This window comes from Leptonychotes weddellii, chromosome 3 (genome assembly GCF_054177405.1).
Source record: "Leptonychotes weddellii isolate Sample4059 chromosome 3, ASM5417740v2, whole genome shotgun sequence".
Taxonomy (NCBI): domain Eukaryota; kingdom Metazoa; phylum Chordata; class Mammalia; order Carnivora; family Phocidae; genus Leptonychotes; species Leptonychotes weddellii.
This window is the reverse complement of record NC_138371.1, coordinates 14,085,665-14,100,616: the sequence shown is the minus strand read 5'-3', so window position 1 is coordinate 14,100,616 and position 14,952 is coordinate 14,085,665. Positions and strand designations below refer to the sequence as shown.

Genomic DNA, 14,952 nt, shown 5'->3' with positions numbered 1-14,952 from the left:
AAAGATTCCATTCATCTACCTGAGAGAGAGAGAATGAGAGACAGCATGAGAGGGAGGAGGGTCAGAGGGAGAAGCAGACTCCCCGCCGAGCAGGGAGCCGGATGCGGGACTCGATCCCGGGACCCCAGGATCATGACCTGAGCCGAAGGCAGTCGCTTAACCAACTGAGCCACCCAGGCGCCCCTGTTAATAAAAAATTTTTTAAAAAAAGGAAGGTATTCGAACTTTTTGAGTATCAGATAATGGTGCTGTGAAGGTTTTTAAGATAATACACTTCTGCAGAAGCTCCATAAAATAGAATTATCATAATTATAGAGGAATTACCTAAATCACTAATCTACATTGTCGGTCTCCTACTTACAAGTTCTTCCATGGCACCCCTTCACTTTTAAAATAAAACACAAACTCGTGAACATGATATGACATAAGACATTCCAGACTGGGCCCTGGCCACCTCTCCAAGTTCATCATTCTGTCCTATGGACAACAGATGTTACATTTATCAGTAAGTTTCAAAGGCAGCTTTGGATCTCTCTTTCTCCCATTCTCCTTGCTCTCCTCCGCCCCAACCTGCACCTACACAGCAATTCTGAGCTGTCAATACTGTGCAGGTTGAGTGACTGTATTCATTTCACTTTCTATCAGCCAGCTGGCAATATCTGGCTCTGTATTGTATTATGGGAAGAAGCAATGATTCCTTAATGCCTCATAAAACTCAGAAAGCTGGGGCGCCTGGGTGGCTCAGTCGGTTAAGCAGCTGCTTTTGGCTCAGGTCATGATCCCAGGGTCCTGGGATCGAGCCCCATATCGGGCTCCTTCCTCAGCAGGGAGCCTGCTTCGCCCTCTCCCTCTGCCTGCCGCTCCCCATGCTTGTGCTCTCCCTCTCTCTATCTCTATCAAATAAATAAATAAAATCTTTAAAAACAAAACAAAACAAACAACAACAACAACAAAACTCAGAAAGCTACTTTCCCTTACAAGTTTAAATCATGTAAGCAGAGACGGACAACAGTGTTAAGCGTGTGTGTAAGAACCCACTGAGGCCATACTGTGCTTGATCCATGTTGTTGTAGAGAATCAGAAACTGAGAATCAGAAAACCTGAATTGCATTCCTGACTTTACCACTAACAGCTGAGTGTGAAACTGTGGATGATCGTTTTACCTTTCGGTTGCTTAACATTCTTGCTGAAGACTAAGGGTTGTATTCCTGATCTGCCTTCCTCATGAAGATAGTGGGAAGATCAATATAATGTATGTGAACATTCCCTGAAATTCTAAAGTGTTACACAGACCATCACAGATACACAAATACTACTCCTCAAACTCTTTGATACTTACAATTAAAGACAAAGTCTGCAAGTACATACAGAGACATTTTCTTACAATCAGTTCTCAAGATGATGTCTTTTTCCAATGTTAAACTTGAGAGTTAAAGACAAAGGAGGAAGGAAAGAAATGAGGTCAGTTAAGAAGCCCAAACAAACAAACAAAAAAGTTTTTGGATTTTGGGGAAAAAAAAAAAAACAGATTAAAGGAATTTTTTTTTTTAAGATTTTATTTATTTATTTGTCAGAGAGAGACACAGTGAGAGGGAACACAAGCAAGGGGAGTGGGAGAGGGAGAAGCAGGATCCCCACGGAGCAGGGAGCCCGATGTGGGGCTTGATCCCAGGACCCCAAGATCATGACCTGAGCCGAAGGCAGACGCTTAACAACTGAGCCACCCAGGCGGCCCATAAAGGAATTTATTTCTTATTAATATTTTATTTCTTGTACACTGTAGGCAGAGCATAAGTCTGGGCACAAAAAAAGGACTCATAAGAAGCTCTGTAATCAGACTAAATCATGAGGGTAACCGAAATTCTTGAAAATTAGAGTGGATACATGGAAATAGACACAACTATGTAGGAATTGGTGTAAATGGTGACTTTTTTCTCTCTAAAATTCCTTTTCACTGTTTTCTAAAGAAGTTTTAAACATTGCTATAGACTGAATGTGTCCTCCCGACGCTCATATGATGAAATCTAATCCCCAACATGGTGGTATCAGGAGGTGGGGCCTTTGGGAGGTGATAGGTCATAAGGGTGGAGCTCTCGTCAATGGGATTAGTGCCTTTATGAAAGAGACCCCAGAGGATCCCTATCCCCTTCTGCCAGTGTCAGGACACGGCCAGAAGACAGCCACCTGTGAACAGGAAACCAGCTCTCACCAGACACCGAAACTGCCAGGGCCTTCATCTTGGGCTTCCAGACTCCAGAACTGTGAGAAATACATTTCTGTAGTTTATAAGCTGCCTAGTCTATGGTGTTCTGTTATAGCAGCTCAAACTGACTAAGATAAATGTAACTGAATGATTGTGAAAATATATTGGTATACTTAAAGACTGAAATGATTATGCAAAGCTGAAAAAGTCTCTTATGCTGGTGGAAACAACCTGTTTATCAAACTTTCTCCAGAGTTGAGCTATGGTCTTTATTTTTTTAAAAATTGGAACAAAATTAAGCTGGTGAACTTGTTTTAAGGAATGCAGCTTTATTATTATCAAATATATATAATAACTTAAACTCCCAACAAATAAAATGTTGCCAGATATAAATTTCTATCAGTCCTTTGAAAAAAATACATGCCCCTCTGGATTATAATTACCATATAACTTTGTTCATTCTTTAATGATTCCTTTTGTGAACTCAAAGAGCTGATTTTATTAAGTAGGCTCATGATATCAGTATAATCATATTTACACCATGATTTTTTTGGTTAAGTGCCTTCTTCAATTTTAATACAAAGGTATACTAAAATTTAGCTTTCATCAAATAGTCTTACAAACTAGGTTATTAATTCATCCATAGGTGTATTTATGAGCTTCTTTAAGTAGGAATTGTGATTTGTTTTGTCTTTTCAATCTCCCCAGCCCTGGGAACTAGAGTAGATGCAATGAACTCACTGAAGCCCTCACCACTCTTGATATTTTTCCACTTACAAGGGACCAACCATGTTCTATTATCAGCAAACTATAAAGACTAAAACACACATTATAGGATTTAGTATTTAACTCAATTACAGCTGAAAACCAGTGAACCGATCATATTTAAGGTATAAAGAACTAACTATTCATGCGCTTCATAACAACCAAGCACGAATAGTAAGCAATGATTTGATTACATTCAATAAACATATCTGGCAGGTTGGCAATGAACAAAATAAAGCTGGAAACACAAAAATAACCAAGCCACTGTCCTTCTCTTCCAGCAACTTAAATTAGGGAGGAGATAAACAAATTTAAAACAGTTATAAAATTATATGGGTAAGGCCAATGTTCCAGATCTCTTGGTATGGTAACTATAAAAGAACATTCTCACTTTCTGTTTGACGCCCAGCTTCTTAGAGTGCAAACACCCAAACCACTTAAGCCCAAGAAGTGGAGCCTAAGACTAGATTCCTCTCATCCAAGTGCTCCTGGGAATTCTTGGGAGATGACTACCTCTCATATGAATCTTACTTGCCATCTCAGGCAACCCTCTGACTTTGGATGGCTACTGTGCGTGACACCTCCTAACCAAACCATATCGGCAAACAGCGTTTGCTTGTGTGCACCCTTATCCCCAGCTTGGGCATGGACCCTTCCCTTAATGCCTTAGGATGACAGCTAAGGCTTGACTTTTGTAGAGAGTTGGGAACAACAGGAAAAGATTGCAAAACAGAGCACTTGAACCTAGCTACCATTTGTGGGCCCTCCCAGAACCCTCTTCACTCTTCCCACCCAACCCTCCGGGTAGTAGGTGCTATATGGGCCCATATGCTTGGTTCCTGTGCCCTCTGGCTTCTAACTGGCTTCAGCCAAAGGGACCGCCCTACTAGGAGCTGGGAAAGGGGGGAAATAAAGCCAGGATATTTTTCCCTTGGCTCCCTCCCCTTGTAGTTGCCTCTGGATGTCTGTGTCCTTTCAAAAGCTGTCACTCTTAGAGCCAACTGATCTACACGACACTCTTTCCAGGTTCCAGTAAGTTCTCCCTTCCCACCCCATAGCAGCTCTCCTCCACAGATTTCCACATAATCTCTTATGGTTGCCCTATACCCCTCCAACTTTGTAGATAGTCTCCTTATTAAAAATCCTTCTCTAGGGGTGCCTGGGTGGCTCAGTCTGTTGGGTGTCCGACTCTTGATTTCAGCTCAGGTCATGATCCCCGGGTCATGAGATGGAACCCTACATTGGGCTCCACGCTCAGTGTTGAATCTGCCTGAGATTCTCTCCCTCTCCCTCTGCCCCTCCACCCCCCCACTCATGTACTCTCTCTCTCTCAAATAAATAAATAAATAAAATCTTTTTAAAAAAATCCTTCTCTAAATTTCCAAATTCAAGTGTAGCATGTTTTCTGTTGACAGACACAAAATAATGATTGCCTGAGAGCACAGCACCCCCAGATCCTAACGCTTCCATGAGGGCTCCCAGCCTGCCACTGTGCTTTTAGGAACAGTTTACTTCCCTCGAGCAGGCTTCTACTGTTCCAAGCCCAGAAAGAAGTCATCAAGTTTCCTACAAGTAAATAAAATATGCAAAAAAACTCCACCTTCAAAGATAGCCTTTGACATCCTCCTGCTTCGAAGCAAAGCCGTTTTGTTTCCCATCATCTGTACCTACACCTACATGTTCTTTACTCTCCATCCCAGAGAGGATATCTATTCTCCTTTACATAACCAAGAGACCCATGAGAGTGTCTTTGGGAAGGCGGGATAGGTACAGTTTGTCCAAAAGGAGAATTTAAACTTGGAGCTTCAAAAAGAAAAGGAAGAAAGGCCTTTCTTTCCCCTTTTTGCTCCTCAAGGTTGAGCCCAGAGATGTGGGGGCCCATCCCCAGTCAAGCACCCAATTACACACATTTGGATAATTACTAACAATGGGTCTTCCCTCTCAGCCTGTAATGAAAGGCAGGGCAGCTTCCAGACCTCCAACAAAGAGCTCTCCACTGATGAAATTGTAGCTGGACCACTAAGCGTTGGCATCATGCCCCTACCAAGCTTTTGGGGGTCTGCTTAGAAAGGCAATAATCAGGGGCGCTTGGGTGGCTCAGTTGGTTGAGTGTCTGCCTTCGGCTCGGGTCATGATCCCCCAATCTGGCTCTCTGCTCAGTGGGGAGCCTGCTTCTCCCTCTCCCACCTGCTCTTGCTATCTCTCTCTTAAATAAATAAAATGTTAAAAAAAAAAAAAAAGGGCGAGGGGCGCCTGGGTGGCTCAGTCGTTAAGCGTCTGCCTTCGACTCAGGTCATGATCCCAGGGTCCTGGGATCGAGCCCCACATCGGGCTCCCTGCTCGGCGGGAAGCCTGCTTCTCCCACTCCCACTCCTCCTGCTTGTGTTCCCTCTCTCGCTGTCTCTCTCTCTGTCAAATAAATGAATAAATAATCTTAAAAAAAATAAAAAAATTTAAAAAGGCGATAATCATAGATATGTATTCCTTCTCCCCTGAGTTTCTTATCAGGCCTCTTAGGTGGAACATCTCTCAATCCATTTTTAAGGGAAAAAATAATTGCCCCATTTAACCCAATCTCATATCCTTTGAAATCTATAAACGAGGGATTCCCAGAAGGCTCTGGCTGTGGACTGGTCTTACTGGAGAATCTGGGAGGCCCAGCCCCTGACTGACCTCCCTGGCCTCTTTTGTCTGGCAGCCCACAGCTGGCATCATACAAACATGGAACTGACTTGCTCTTTGGCACCACATCTGCCCTGTAACTTCCTGTTTATCCTTAGATATTCTGCTCCAGGGTCACTTCCTCTGAAAAGTGTTCCAGTGCCAGGTGGAGTCATGCCCTCTCTCCTTGTGTTTCCATATGAACTTTTCCTCACATACCGCTTTGTCTCCCAACACATTGTTCACTGATCCAGCTCATTCAGACTGGGGTCTTTTGGCAACGGGAGCTGTCTCACCTTCCAATGAAGTCCCACTGCCCAATATACAGGAGGAGCTCAATAAGTATCCAACAAATTAATTAATTAGGAAATAGAAACCACTGCCTACCTCCCTCACTCTACAAGCAGTCAAAGGAGCTGCCATTTGTGGGGATTCCGTTCAAAAGCTCAGGAGCTTGGCTTCATGGAGTGAAGGGGAACCAGATGAGCAGGGCCAAAGAAAGTTATGTTTTCAGTCCCATGATTAAAACTCTCCTGAATGCCACAGGATGACAAGAGCCTGGGGTGCGAGATGTCAACGCACCAGTTGGGAAAAGCCCAAGCACTGCTGATTTTTGTGTGGTAGGACTTTGCAGATGTCCAGCTGGAGATAGGATGGGGTCATGACGCACCGCTAATCCAACAGTAATTCCACACATTAACCTCTCATGCAGCATCCCTGGACTGCTGCTTCTCCACATCTTCCCCTCTGGTTCAAGAACTGGTGGAAGATAAGGCTAAGGCGACTCCATATGCCAAAGTGACCTCTCCTCTCAGCTGTGCTGTGATGAATGACCCTGACCACAACTTCGAGCCCAGAAAACACGTCTGCCAGTTCCCTGGTCAAGTGAGGCCCAGGCTTCAATCCAGCCAAAGGCTTCTCTTTGAGCTCTTGCTTCATCAATCCTCCCTGTGCCATCTCTCTGGATTCTGAGTCACAAGTCTGGGTAGGTCCAGACACTAGGCTTTTTTATAATTAGTTAGTTTATAATTAGAACCATTGCTCTCAGCAATCAACCAACCGGCTCTTTCCCTGCCTTGTGCCATCTGCATCAGTCAAAAACACCAGAAATATGGCTCTCAAGTGACTTGTCAAGGCCCCCTGCCTCCTCCTCCTTCCCTAAGGCTTTGTACTAATCCAATCTCAAGACAATCTGTGTGCTTTTGGTCTTACCTTAGCCATCTAGCTGGTCCCCTACCCCAGGGATCATTGCAATATCAAACTTGTTCACCCCAATTCACACACCCTCGAGGTTGAGCTCCTTCTTCAGAAGATCATTCGGGACAGTACAAAAGAGGCACTCTTCATTCATTTGTTTATTTATTCATTTATTCAACAGGCAGGTACTGAGTACTCATTATGGGTCAGACATGGTGCTAGGCCCTTGGGATACAATGGTCAGTGATACGGAAGAGTGGATCTATGAGAGAGAGACTAGTTTATATCACCAGCATTTGACAAGAAGCTTGAGCCTAGGTCTGTTTTTTCCCTTTCTCTCACATACCATCCAACACTGATTCCAGACCCATGAGTGCTTGCCTAGGGCTGAGGCTGGCCTTGGGGACTGCTTTGCATAAACACTGCCACTTGGCACTTGCTCTACTCCTCAGTGTTTGACATCAGCTCTCCTTATCCATAAATGACTAAACACCAAAAATCATTTATTTACCCAGAATGATTGAGGCCCAAGCCTTCGTCCCCTTCCTTTCTATAGACATCTTGGTTCTGGTTCCATGAGGTAATTATGTAGTTTCAGGATCGAGTCTTCCATGGCATGTCTGCACAAAGGACATCAATTAATCCATCCCCTCCCCCATTTAAGACTCTTTCTAAACCCACAGCCATGAGCCAGTGACCTTGTCCATCGTGCTGGTTCTGTTGCCAGCACTAATGAAGATCCCTCCTAACATAGGATGTTCCCCAAACATCTGAGTGTGTGTGAAAATATCTTTCCAAGTGGAGCCAAAAAAATATGTTTGTGTCCATCGCAGATATGAAATATGATACCTATTCCTAGGAAAATGGCTGCCCAGGAAGGAATGACTCAGCAATTGATATTAGTACATCCATGATTTAATCATTTTAAGTTCTAATTTTTAGTTTTTACTTTTAAGTTTTCCAACCAAAGTGTATAATTATATGGACAAATGCAAAACCCTCTATGCAGAGTCAGGTTCAAGCTAAGTTGAATGCGAAGGTTCAAGGTCCTTAGAGGCAGCTTGTCCCAGGGAATAAGAGCAGGGACTCCGATGGGGGGAATCAGGACTAGGGGGGAGTCAAGTCCTCATTCCTCTGGAGATTGATTAGATACAAACCAAAAAAAAAAAAAAAAAAGTCAGGGAAATATTGATCTACAGAGATTTTTCAACATGAGAAATATGAACTGAGCAGGAGATCTCAGAGACATGCAGAAATAAGGGCATAAAGAAATATATCAAAAAGAGATATGAGCAAGAGATATGGGTGGCTCAGTCGGTTAAACGTCTGTCTTCAGCTCGGGTTATGATCCCAGGGTGCTGGGATGGAGCCCTGTGTTGGGCTCCCTGCTCAATGGGGAGCCTGCTTCTCCCTCTGCCCCTACCCCTGCTCATGCATGGGCTCTCGCTCTCTCTCTCTCAAATAAAATCTATAAAAAAGAGAGAGAGAGAGAGATGAGCCACACATATCAAATTCTGAGATTGGGCAGGGAGGGAAAGTGACATGGAAGATCAGTTTCTGTTGTGTAGTCCCAGCTCCTGGATGCATTGGTCTGTCATACTGGGAGTGAATTATTTTTTGTAATACCTGCCTTCAACTTGAGTTTGGCACAGGATAGGTTGATATAATGAAGTGAGTGTCGCCAGCAGGATTTGGAACAGTAAAATGAAGACAGGTTCTGCCACCAGGCTGAGCAGAAGTCAAAGCCTGCTTCTACTATTTCTGACTATGTATGACCTTGGCCCAACTAATGAACAACTCTGGACCTCAGTCCATTTATCTGTCATTTGGGGCTAACCATGCTCACCTCACAGGATTTTGTGAGGACTAAACAAGGTAACAAAAGTGTTTGGTAAAGATTACCTTCCTTTCCTCTTCTTAAAATATTTTTGGAATAGGGGCGCCTGGGTGGCTCAGATGGTTAAGCGTCTGCCTTCTGCTCGGGTCATGATCCCGGGGTCCTGGGATCGAGCCCCACGTCTGGCTCCTGGCTCAGCAGGGAGCCTGCTTCTTCCTCTGCCTCTCCCCCTACTCATGCTCTCTCTCTCTGTATCTCTGTGTCTCGAATGAATAAATAAAATCTTAAAAATATATATATATTTTGGGAATAACTGTCGGAAAAAGAGCAACATATTTGACCAGAAGGATGAGCGTGTGAGCTAAGAACACCTAACACATTTAAAGAACTTGGAAATTTTACCTTCTGCACTTCAAGTCTTTGGGGTTTTAAAAAGACATGCTTTAGATCAGCCCTGACAAGCAGAACTTTCTGCAATGATCGAAATGTTCCAGACCTACACTGCCCGACACCACAGCTTCTGCCCGCATGTGGCTATTGGCCCCTCGAGATGCAGCCCGTGCACCTGCGGGACCAACTTCTTAGTTTTGTTTACTTCGAATTATTACAAATTTAAACAGCCGTATGTGCCTAGCTGCTTACGGAATCGGACAGTGCTCCTTTACATCTTTCTGGATCTTTGACTATAAGGTTCTCCCGCGCTAGTCTGGACTTGGGGAGGCAGAAGAGTGAGTTTAAGCACGTAGGCTCTGGAATCGGTCTGCCTGGAATCAAATCCCAGCTCGCCGCTGGCTAATCTCACGTAAGCACGTTATGTCTCGGTTTCCTCATGCTTTATTGCGACTGTGCATTTACTCCCCTGGCCTACCCACTAGGCTATAAACATTGCCATAACACCAACGCCAAGCACCATACCCGGTACACTTAGACTCTCAATAAATAAGTGTTTAAAAAAGTACTGAAGGGACAGAGGGAGGGAAGTGGAGAAGGAGGAGGAAGAAAGAATTGAAGACACAGGCAGTAATGTTTTCCATGAAGAGTGAAGAAAGCTTCTAAAATAAAATAAATGACAAGATATGAAGGCTTGCAATAAAAATTTCAGGGGACATGACCATTGAAGATGAAGACAGAGAAGGTACTCTGGGGGAAGACATACTCCCAGATGACAGTGAAGGGATCTGACAGCTCAGAGAACCATGGAGAGAGAAAGGTGGACTGAGGGGTCTGGTTAAACCTGCATCTACAAAAATAAAAGCTTCCATCATTTAAAAAGTGTGTTCAACCAAGCTTCTTCAAGAGAACACGATTGTGGGGTGTGTGACCCTATCTGTGGAGGTTACAGGCTAATCCAAAAGGTCCCATTGGCAGCAAAGCATGTGTTTGTTGGTTTTCCATACGCAAGTTTTTATTAATCCTACGTTCACCGGTTCCCCAAAAAAGCAGTGTTGGGCAAGTTTTCATAACTGTTTATTCATTATAAATAGTAAATATTTACTGCACTTTTTACATGAAAGACATTTTTACAACACATTGTTGTTGGTTGAGGTTGCAACACAAAGATAGCACTGCTCTTGACCCATCACCCTCTACGACCAACACGTGAACTAAACTGGAACTACGTCTAGTCTCACTACCCCACTACGACATTGTTCTTAACTCTAAAGGGAATGTATTTGTGCCTACCTCGTTCATGGTTCCGAGAAGAGAAAGAAATAAATAACACTGCCTTCCACCTTCTCGTTCCTCTTAACAGCTCGAAAAAACAAATTTATTGACATTCTAAAATGTCACCACACAAACGTATGTAAACCTCAGTTCCTATAATCTTTCCATATTGGATACCCTTGTATAATTTAAAAGTACATGAGAGCCACGTGGACATTTCTGCTCTTGCCCTGCCTTTCATAGAAAAGAGAAGAATGTAAACGTCGTCATTGTAAAAGCATGATTCTCGAACACGGTCTCTAGTCAAAAGGAGCAAGCTGGATGTTGGTTGTCCATTAAATGGCGAACATCATGCATTCTACCGCAATGAATCATGGGCTGCGAAAATAAAGCACCTGCAAAAATATAGTTGTGATTCTGTTTCTACGGCCCTGGCCGTCGCCAAAGCCTCCGTGAGGTACACAGTATTGCACACCGATAAGCAGCTGTGGGAATGCTCGTCACTTCCTCTCCACCACGCCCCCTCCCCCCACCCTGGCCAGGTTGGCTTCAAAATGAAAATGAACTGGGAAAATGTCACATACCTCTCCCCACACCGAGAAAGAAAACAAGCTTTTTCTTCCCATTATCCCATGTCCTGTTTGCAAGGCCGTCCGCCCCGCGACATTTATTGACAACTGGGTTACAAATGAGGATAAGATCACAAATAATTTATTTGGGAGGTCCTTTACATCTAGTCTAACTTCCTAAAAAATGGTGCCATTTCTTTTTATATCAATTTCCAGTGTGTAAAAAAGTCAAGGATTCCTCCATTCCTGCTTCATCACGTGAGCAGTTTTAAAATGGTGTAAGTGTCAGCATTGAACGTCAAACATGTTATACTTGAGAGTACTCTCCAACTATATTTTAGAACATTCTGCTTGCCTGAACCAGTCCAGATACATCTCACACACAGAGACACACGCACACGCGCACGCACACACAAATGGAATGTTTTCGCTCCTTGATCATCAGCACTAAAGAGTTGGGGTATTTGATGTGTAGCCATGTTAAATCATTGCCTTAAAATGTTGCATTTGTCTTTTCACTGTTCCAGGCCTTCCTTTCTTCCACTGCTTTTGTCCAATATGTTCAAAAGAATTTGAAACCAACTACTGGAGAAAAAAAATCAATCACTCTTCTCCGTCTCCTGGTGAGACTGCCCCCCAAAAAGATGATTTTTTTTTTTTTCCGAGAAGATTCTTCACGTGTAGGCTGTGGAGACCGGAAACAGGGCCAGTTTTAGCTCCAGGTGGACAGTTCACTTATGCGATATCTGGCTTGAGATAATGAAAGGCACCTGAAAGGAAACACACGTAGCTTTTTAGGTCATGCTAGGACAATTCACAGCAAGGGGCAAAATCAGCTACAGGCTGACAATGTCATATTTAATACCGTGGTATCAAAGGATCGAGACTAATATTTTTATTCCTGAGACAAGTTTGACACAAGTCTGTGTCTTTGGGATTATACCCTATATGATCCTTGAGCTGACCTCATTAAGAACATGTGTTTCTAATGCCAGGGGTTATTTCATTTTGGCCAACCCTCGTGTTTCACCTAGTGGCAATCGGGCTTCACATCGCGGCAATTAATAACCGCAAGGTGTTGTTGACATCAGCTAAGAAAATAACGATACAAGGGAGCCCTTGCTGGGACAGAAGGCGGGCTCTGTCACAACGCTGACACCGGGACGTCAGGCCTGGTCATGCCGCCGCCGCTGCCCCTTTCTTGAGGAAGGGCTGAGATTTTTCATCCTGTCAGGAGTCATTAGCCCCAGAGAGACCAAGGCTTACTTTGTCCGTACTGCCCATATTGGTAGCCTGTGACAGGGTCCATACTGTAGCCCGTGGTGGTATAGGTGGGTGGACAGTAGGACTGAGATGTTGGCAGACTGTCCAAGCTCTTCATATGGTCTAGTCTCTGACTGCAGCTGGCCGATACCGTGGTGGTAGGTTCCAGGCCCCCGGTGAGAGGGGAGAGAGCATAATCGGTCTGGGGCTGATGGGGCACGCCACCGTGGTTGGTCAGGAGTCCCATTACCTAAAATAAACAGGCAGATTGGGAAGAAGTAAGAATGCAGAGAGGACCGGATCATAGCTGAGAGCTGAAAGGATAACTGGAGAAGTCCCATCTTTATTTCTTTGGAAATCTGCTCGCACAGGGCTGACCAGAAGACACTGACCACAATGCAAAGGGGCTCGGACACTGCATCATGCCCAGTGATAACCATCGGACTTCGGTTTCAGAAAAAGGAAAGGTGGGGCGTGGAGGGAGCAGAGGGGAGGGAGGGAAAAGAAAAAGAGGTGGAATGAGCGCCTCACCATGCCTCTAGCGATAAAATCGGTCTAGAATTTCAAAGAAGGGACAGAAGGACGGAGGGAGAAATTCTATCTGTTGATACAGAACACTGGCTAATCATATATTACATCTGGAAGTTTCACATGTGATTTTAAACAGACATTAGCTTATATATTTCTTTTTTAATTCAACAGATTCATGGGTGCCCGGGTGGCTCAGTGGTTAAGCATCTGCCTTCGGCTCAGGTCATGATCCCAGGGTCCTGGGATCGAGCCCCACGTCCGGTTCCCTGCTCCACGGGGAGCCTGCTTCTCCGTCTCCCTTTGCCTCTCCCCCTGCTTGTGCTCTTTCTTGCTCTCTCTGTCACTATCTGTCTCTATCAAATAAATAAATAAATAAAATCTTTAAAAAAATTAAAAATAAATAAATAAAAATCAACGGATTCAAATGAAATTCTTTTCATGTATTTTAAGATGCCAGTGTCTATTCTCGTAGTGTTCCCTCTCAAGAAAGTTCCTCTCCCTATCTTGGCCATCCCTAAGTAATCAGAGATAATTACTCGTTCTCTGATGCTCCTGGGTGCTTTACTCATCCCTCCCACTGTGCAATCATGACTTTGGTCACCTACTTTGAATTATGAGAGTTTTGAGGGCAATAACCGACTCACCTTTATATTCCTAGCACCCAACGTGGTACTTGACACATATTAGGTACTGAGGAAGGAAGGAGGGAGGGAGAGAGGGAGGGATGGAAGGGAGGGAGGAAGGGAAGGAAGGAAAGGAGGGAAGGAGGGAGGGAGGGAGGGAGGGAAGGAGGAAAGGAGGGAGGAAGGAAGGAAGGAAGGAAGGAAGGAAGGAAGGAAGGAAGGAAGGAAGGAAGGAAAAAAGGAAGGGAGTGCTGAAGAACTCTCCAAGTAACTGCCTCCATTCCCTGCCTTTTCATTTCTTATCTAAACATTTCACATATAAGAAGGTGTTAAAAGGAAAGAAAAGCCCGAAATACAAGCATGTTCTAAAAACTCTGTTCAGTTTTGTAAATAACCCTAGAAAGCAAGAAAACTTTAAAAGACAAAAACAAAACAAAACAACAACCACCTTGCGATTAACAGGCCAACTTTCAGATCACACGGGGAAGTGTTCTGCAAACTCAAGCTCGCTGACCCTTACAGCTCCTGGGGATGGAAGTTAAGTGGCTAACTAATTTGGCAGCTGGAAAACTGCCCCGGGAGAGCGGGAGTGATTCTTCTCAACTTCGTACCATCCAGCGGCAGGGGTCAAGAAACAATTGCAAGAAGAGATGGGGACAGTGTGAAGAGCCTGTTTACCGAGCATTTCAGGCGGGAGCCACAACCGCACACAGGGCCACCATCTCCCTGCTGGGTTTGAGGGAGTTTGAAGCACAGAGGAGCGAAGTTACAAATACGAGCGAGAGGAGAGGGTAGCGGTGAGCCCCAAGCCATGACTCTGGCCTCGCGCTGTCCGCCCAGGTAATTCAGGCCACAGACTCCTGGGTGGAGGGGGTCCAGCAAGGCAGGAGAGAGGGCCTAGCCTTGCATCCCAGAAAAGACATCTTAGATTCCAAAACCAATGACACCACCATCCCCTTTGGGAAGGGTCTGCATCCGCCTCCTATCTAAACAAAATCTTCTTGAAATGCAGCTTTAAAGTGATCTACATGTTCAGTTAGCCCCAAGAGACAAAAGTGGGGGCCAGGTCTGCTTAACCACCTTCTATGGATGACCCTTTCTTCCTCTACTTTAACAAGCCACCAATTTCCCCCACCTTTCCCCCGAAGAGCTAGTCTCTGTTTCCTCGTCTGCCTTTTCGTTTGAGTTGTGTGTGCAAGCATGTGGGAAGCGGGGGGCCAGTGTGTGGAAAGCAACACAGCAATACCCAGTTTTTAAAGATGTTCCAGGGGATCTAAATTTTCTCGAGTTACGTGGTGAAATAGCTTTTTAAAAAGCCTTAAAAACTACTTATATTCTAAAAAAATAATCATACGTGACAGAGCGTCGTTTTATTTTACTGGGGATTTGGGGAAAGTGAGAGTCACAAAATAAAGAGCCAGTAGATTCTTGGAGCTCCAGGAGGGTGGGGAGTCACCAGAACGTGGGGCTCTTCATGGGCCCTCCCCGACGCTGTTTATAGTAAATTAATTACTTCATTTTCTCATTTAAAAAACTTGAACATAACTCAGAATGCATTTAAGTTATTTCCTGAATGTTCTTCCACCTACATGTTCTGTTTTTTCTTTTTTTTTTTTTTTGCCTTTCAGTTTGTATAGA

At 44.3% G+C, this 14,952-nt stretch overlaps 1 protein-coding gene across 1 annotated transcript in view; it reads right to left on the bottom strand.

The window, feature by feature from the left end:
- Nucleotides 1–10,907: 10,907 nt before the first annotated feature.
- Nucleotides 10,908–14,952, bottom strand: part of PAX3 (paired box 3) — a 96,225-nt gene continuing 92,180 nt past the window's right edge. The window contains exons 8-10 of the mRNA XM_006743561.3: nt 12,164–12,410; nt 11,637–11,667; nt 10,908–11,479 (exon numbers count right to left, since the gene is read on the bottom strand). Coding sequence (XP_006743624.1) covers nt 11,413–11,479; nt 11,637–11,667; nt 12,164–12,410 — 345 coding nt within the window. The 3' untranslated portion in view covers nt 10,908–11,412. The remainder of the gene's footprint in view (nt 11,480–11,636; nt 11,668–12,163; nt 12,411–14,952) is intronic.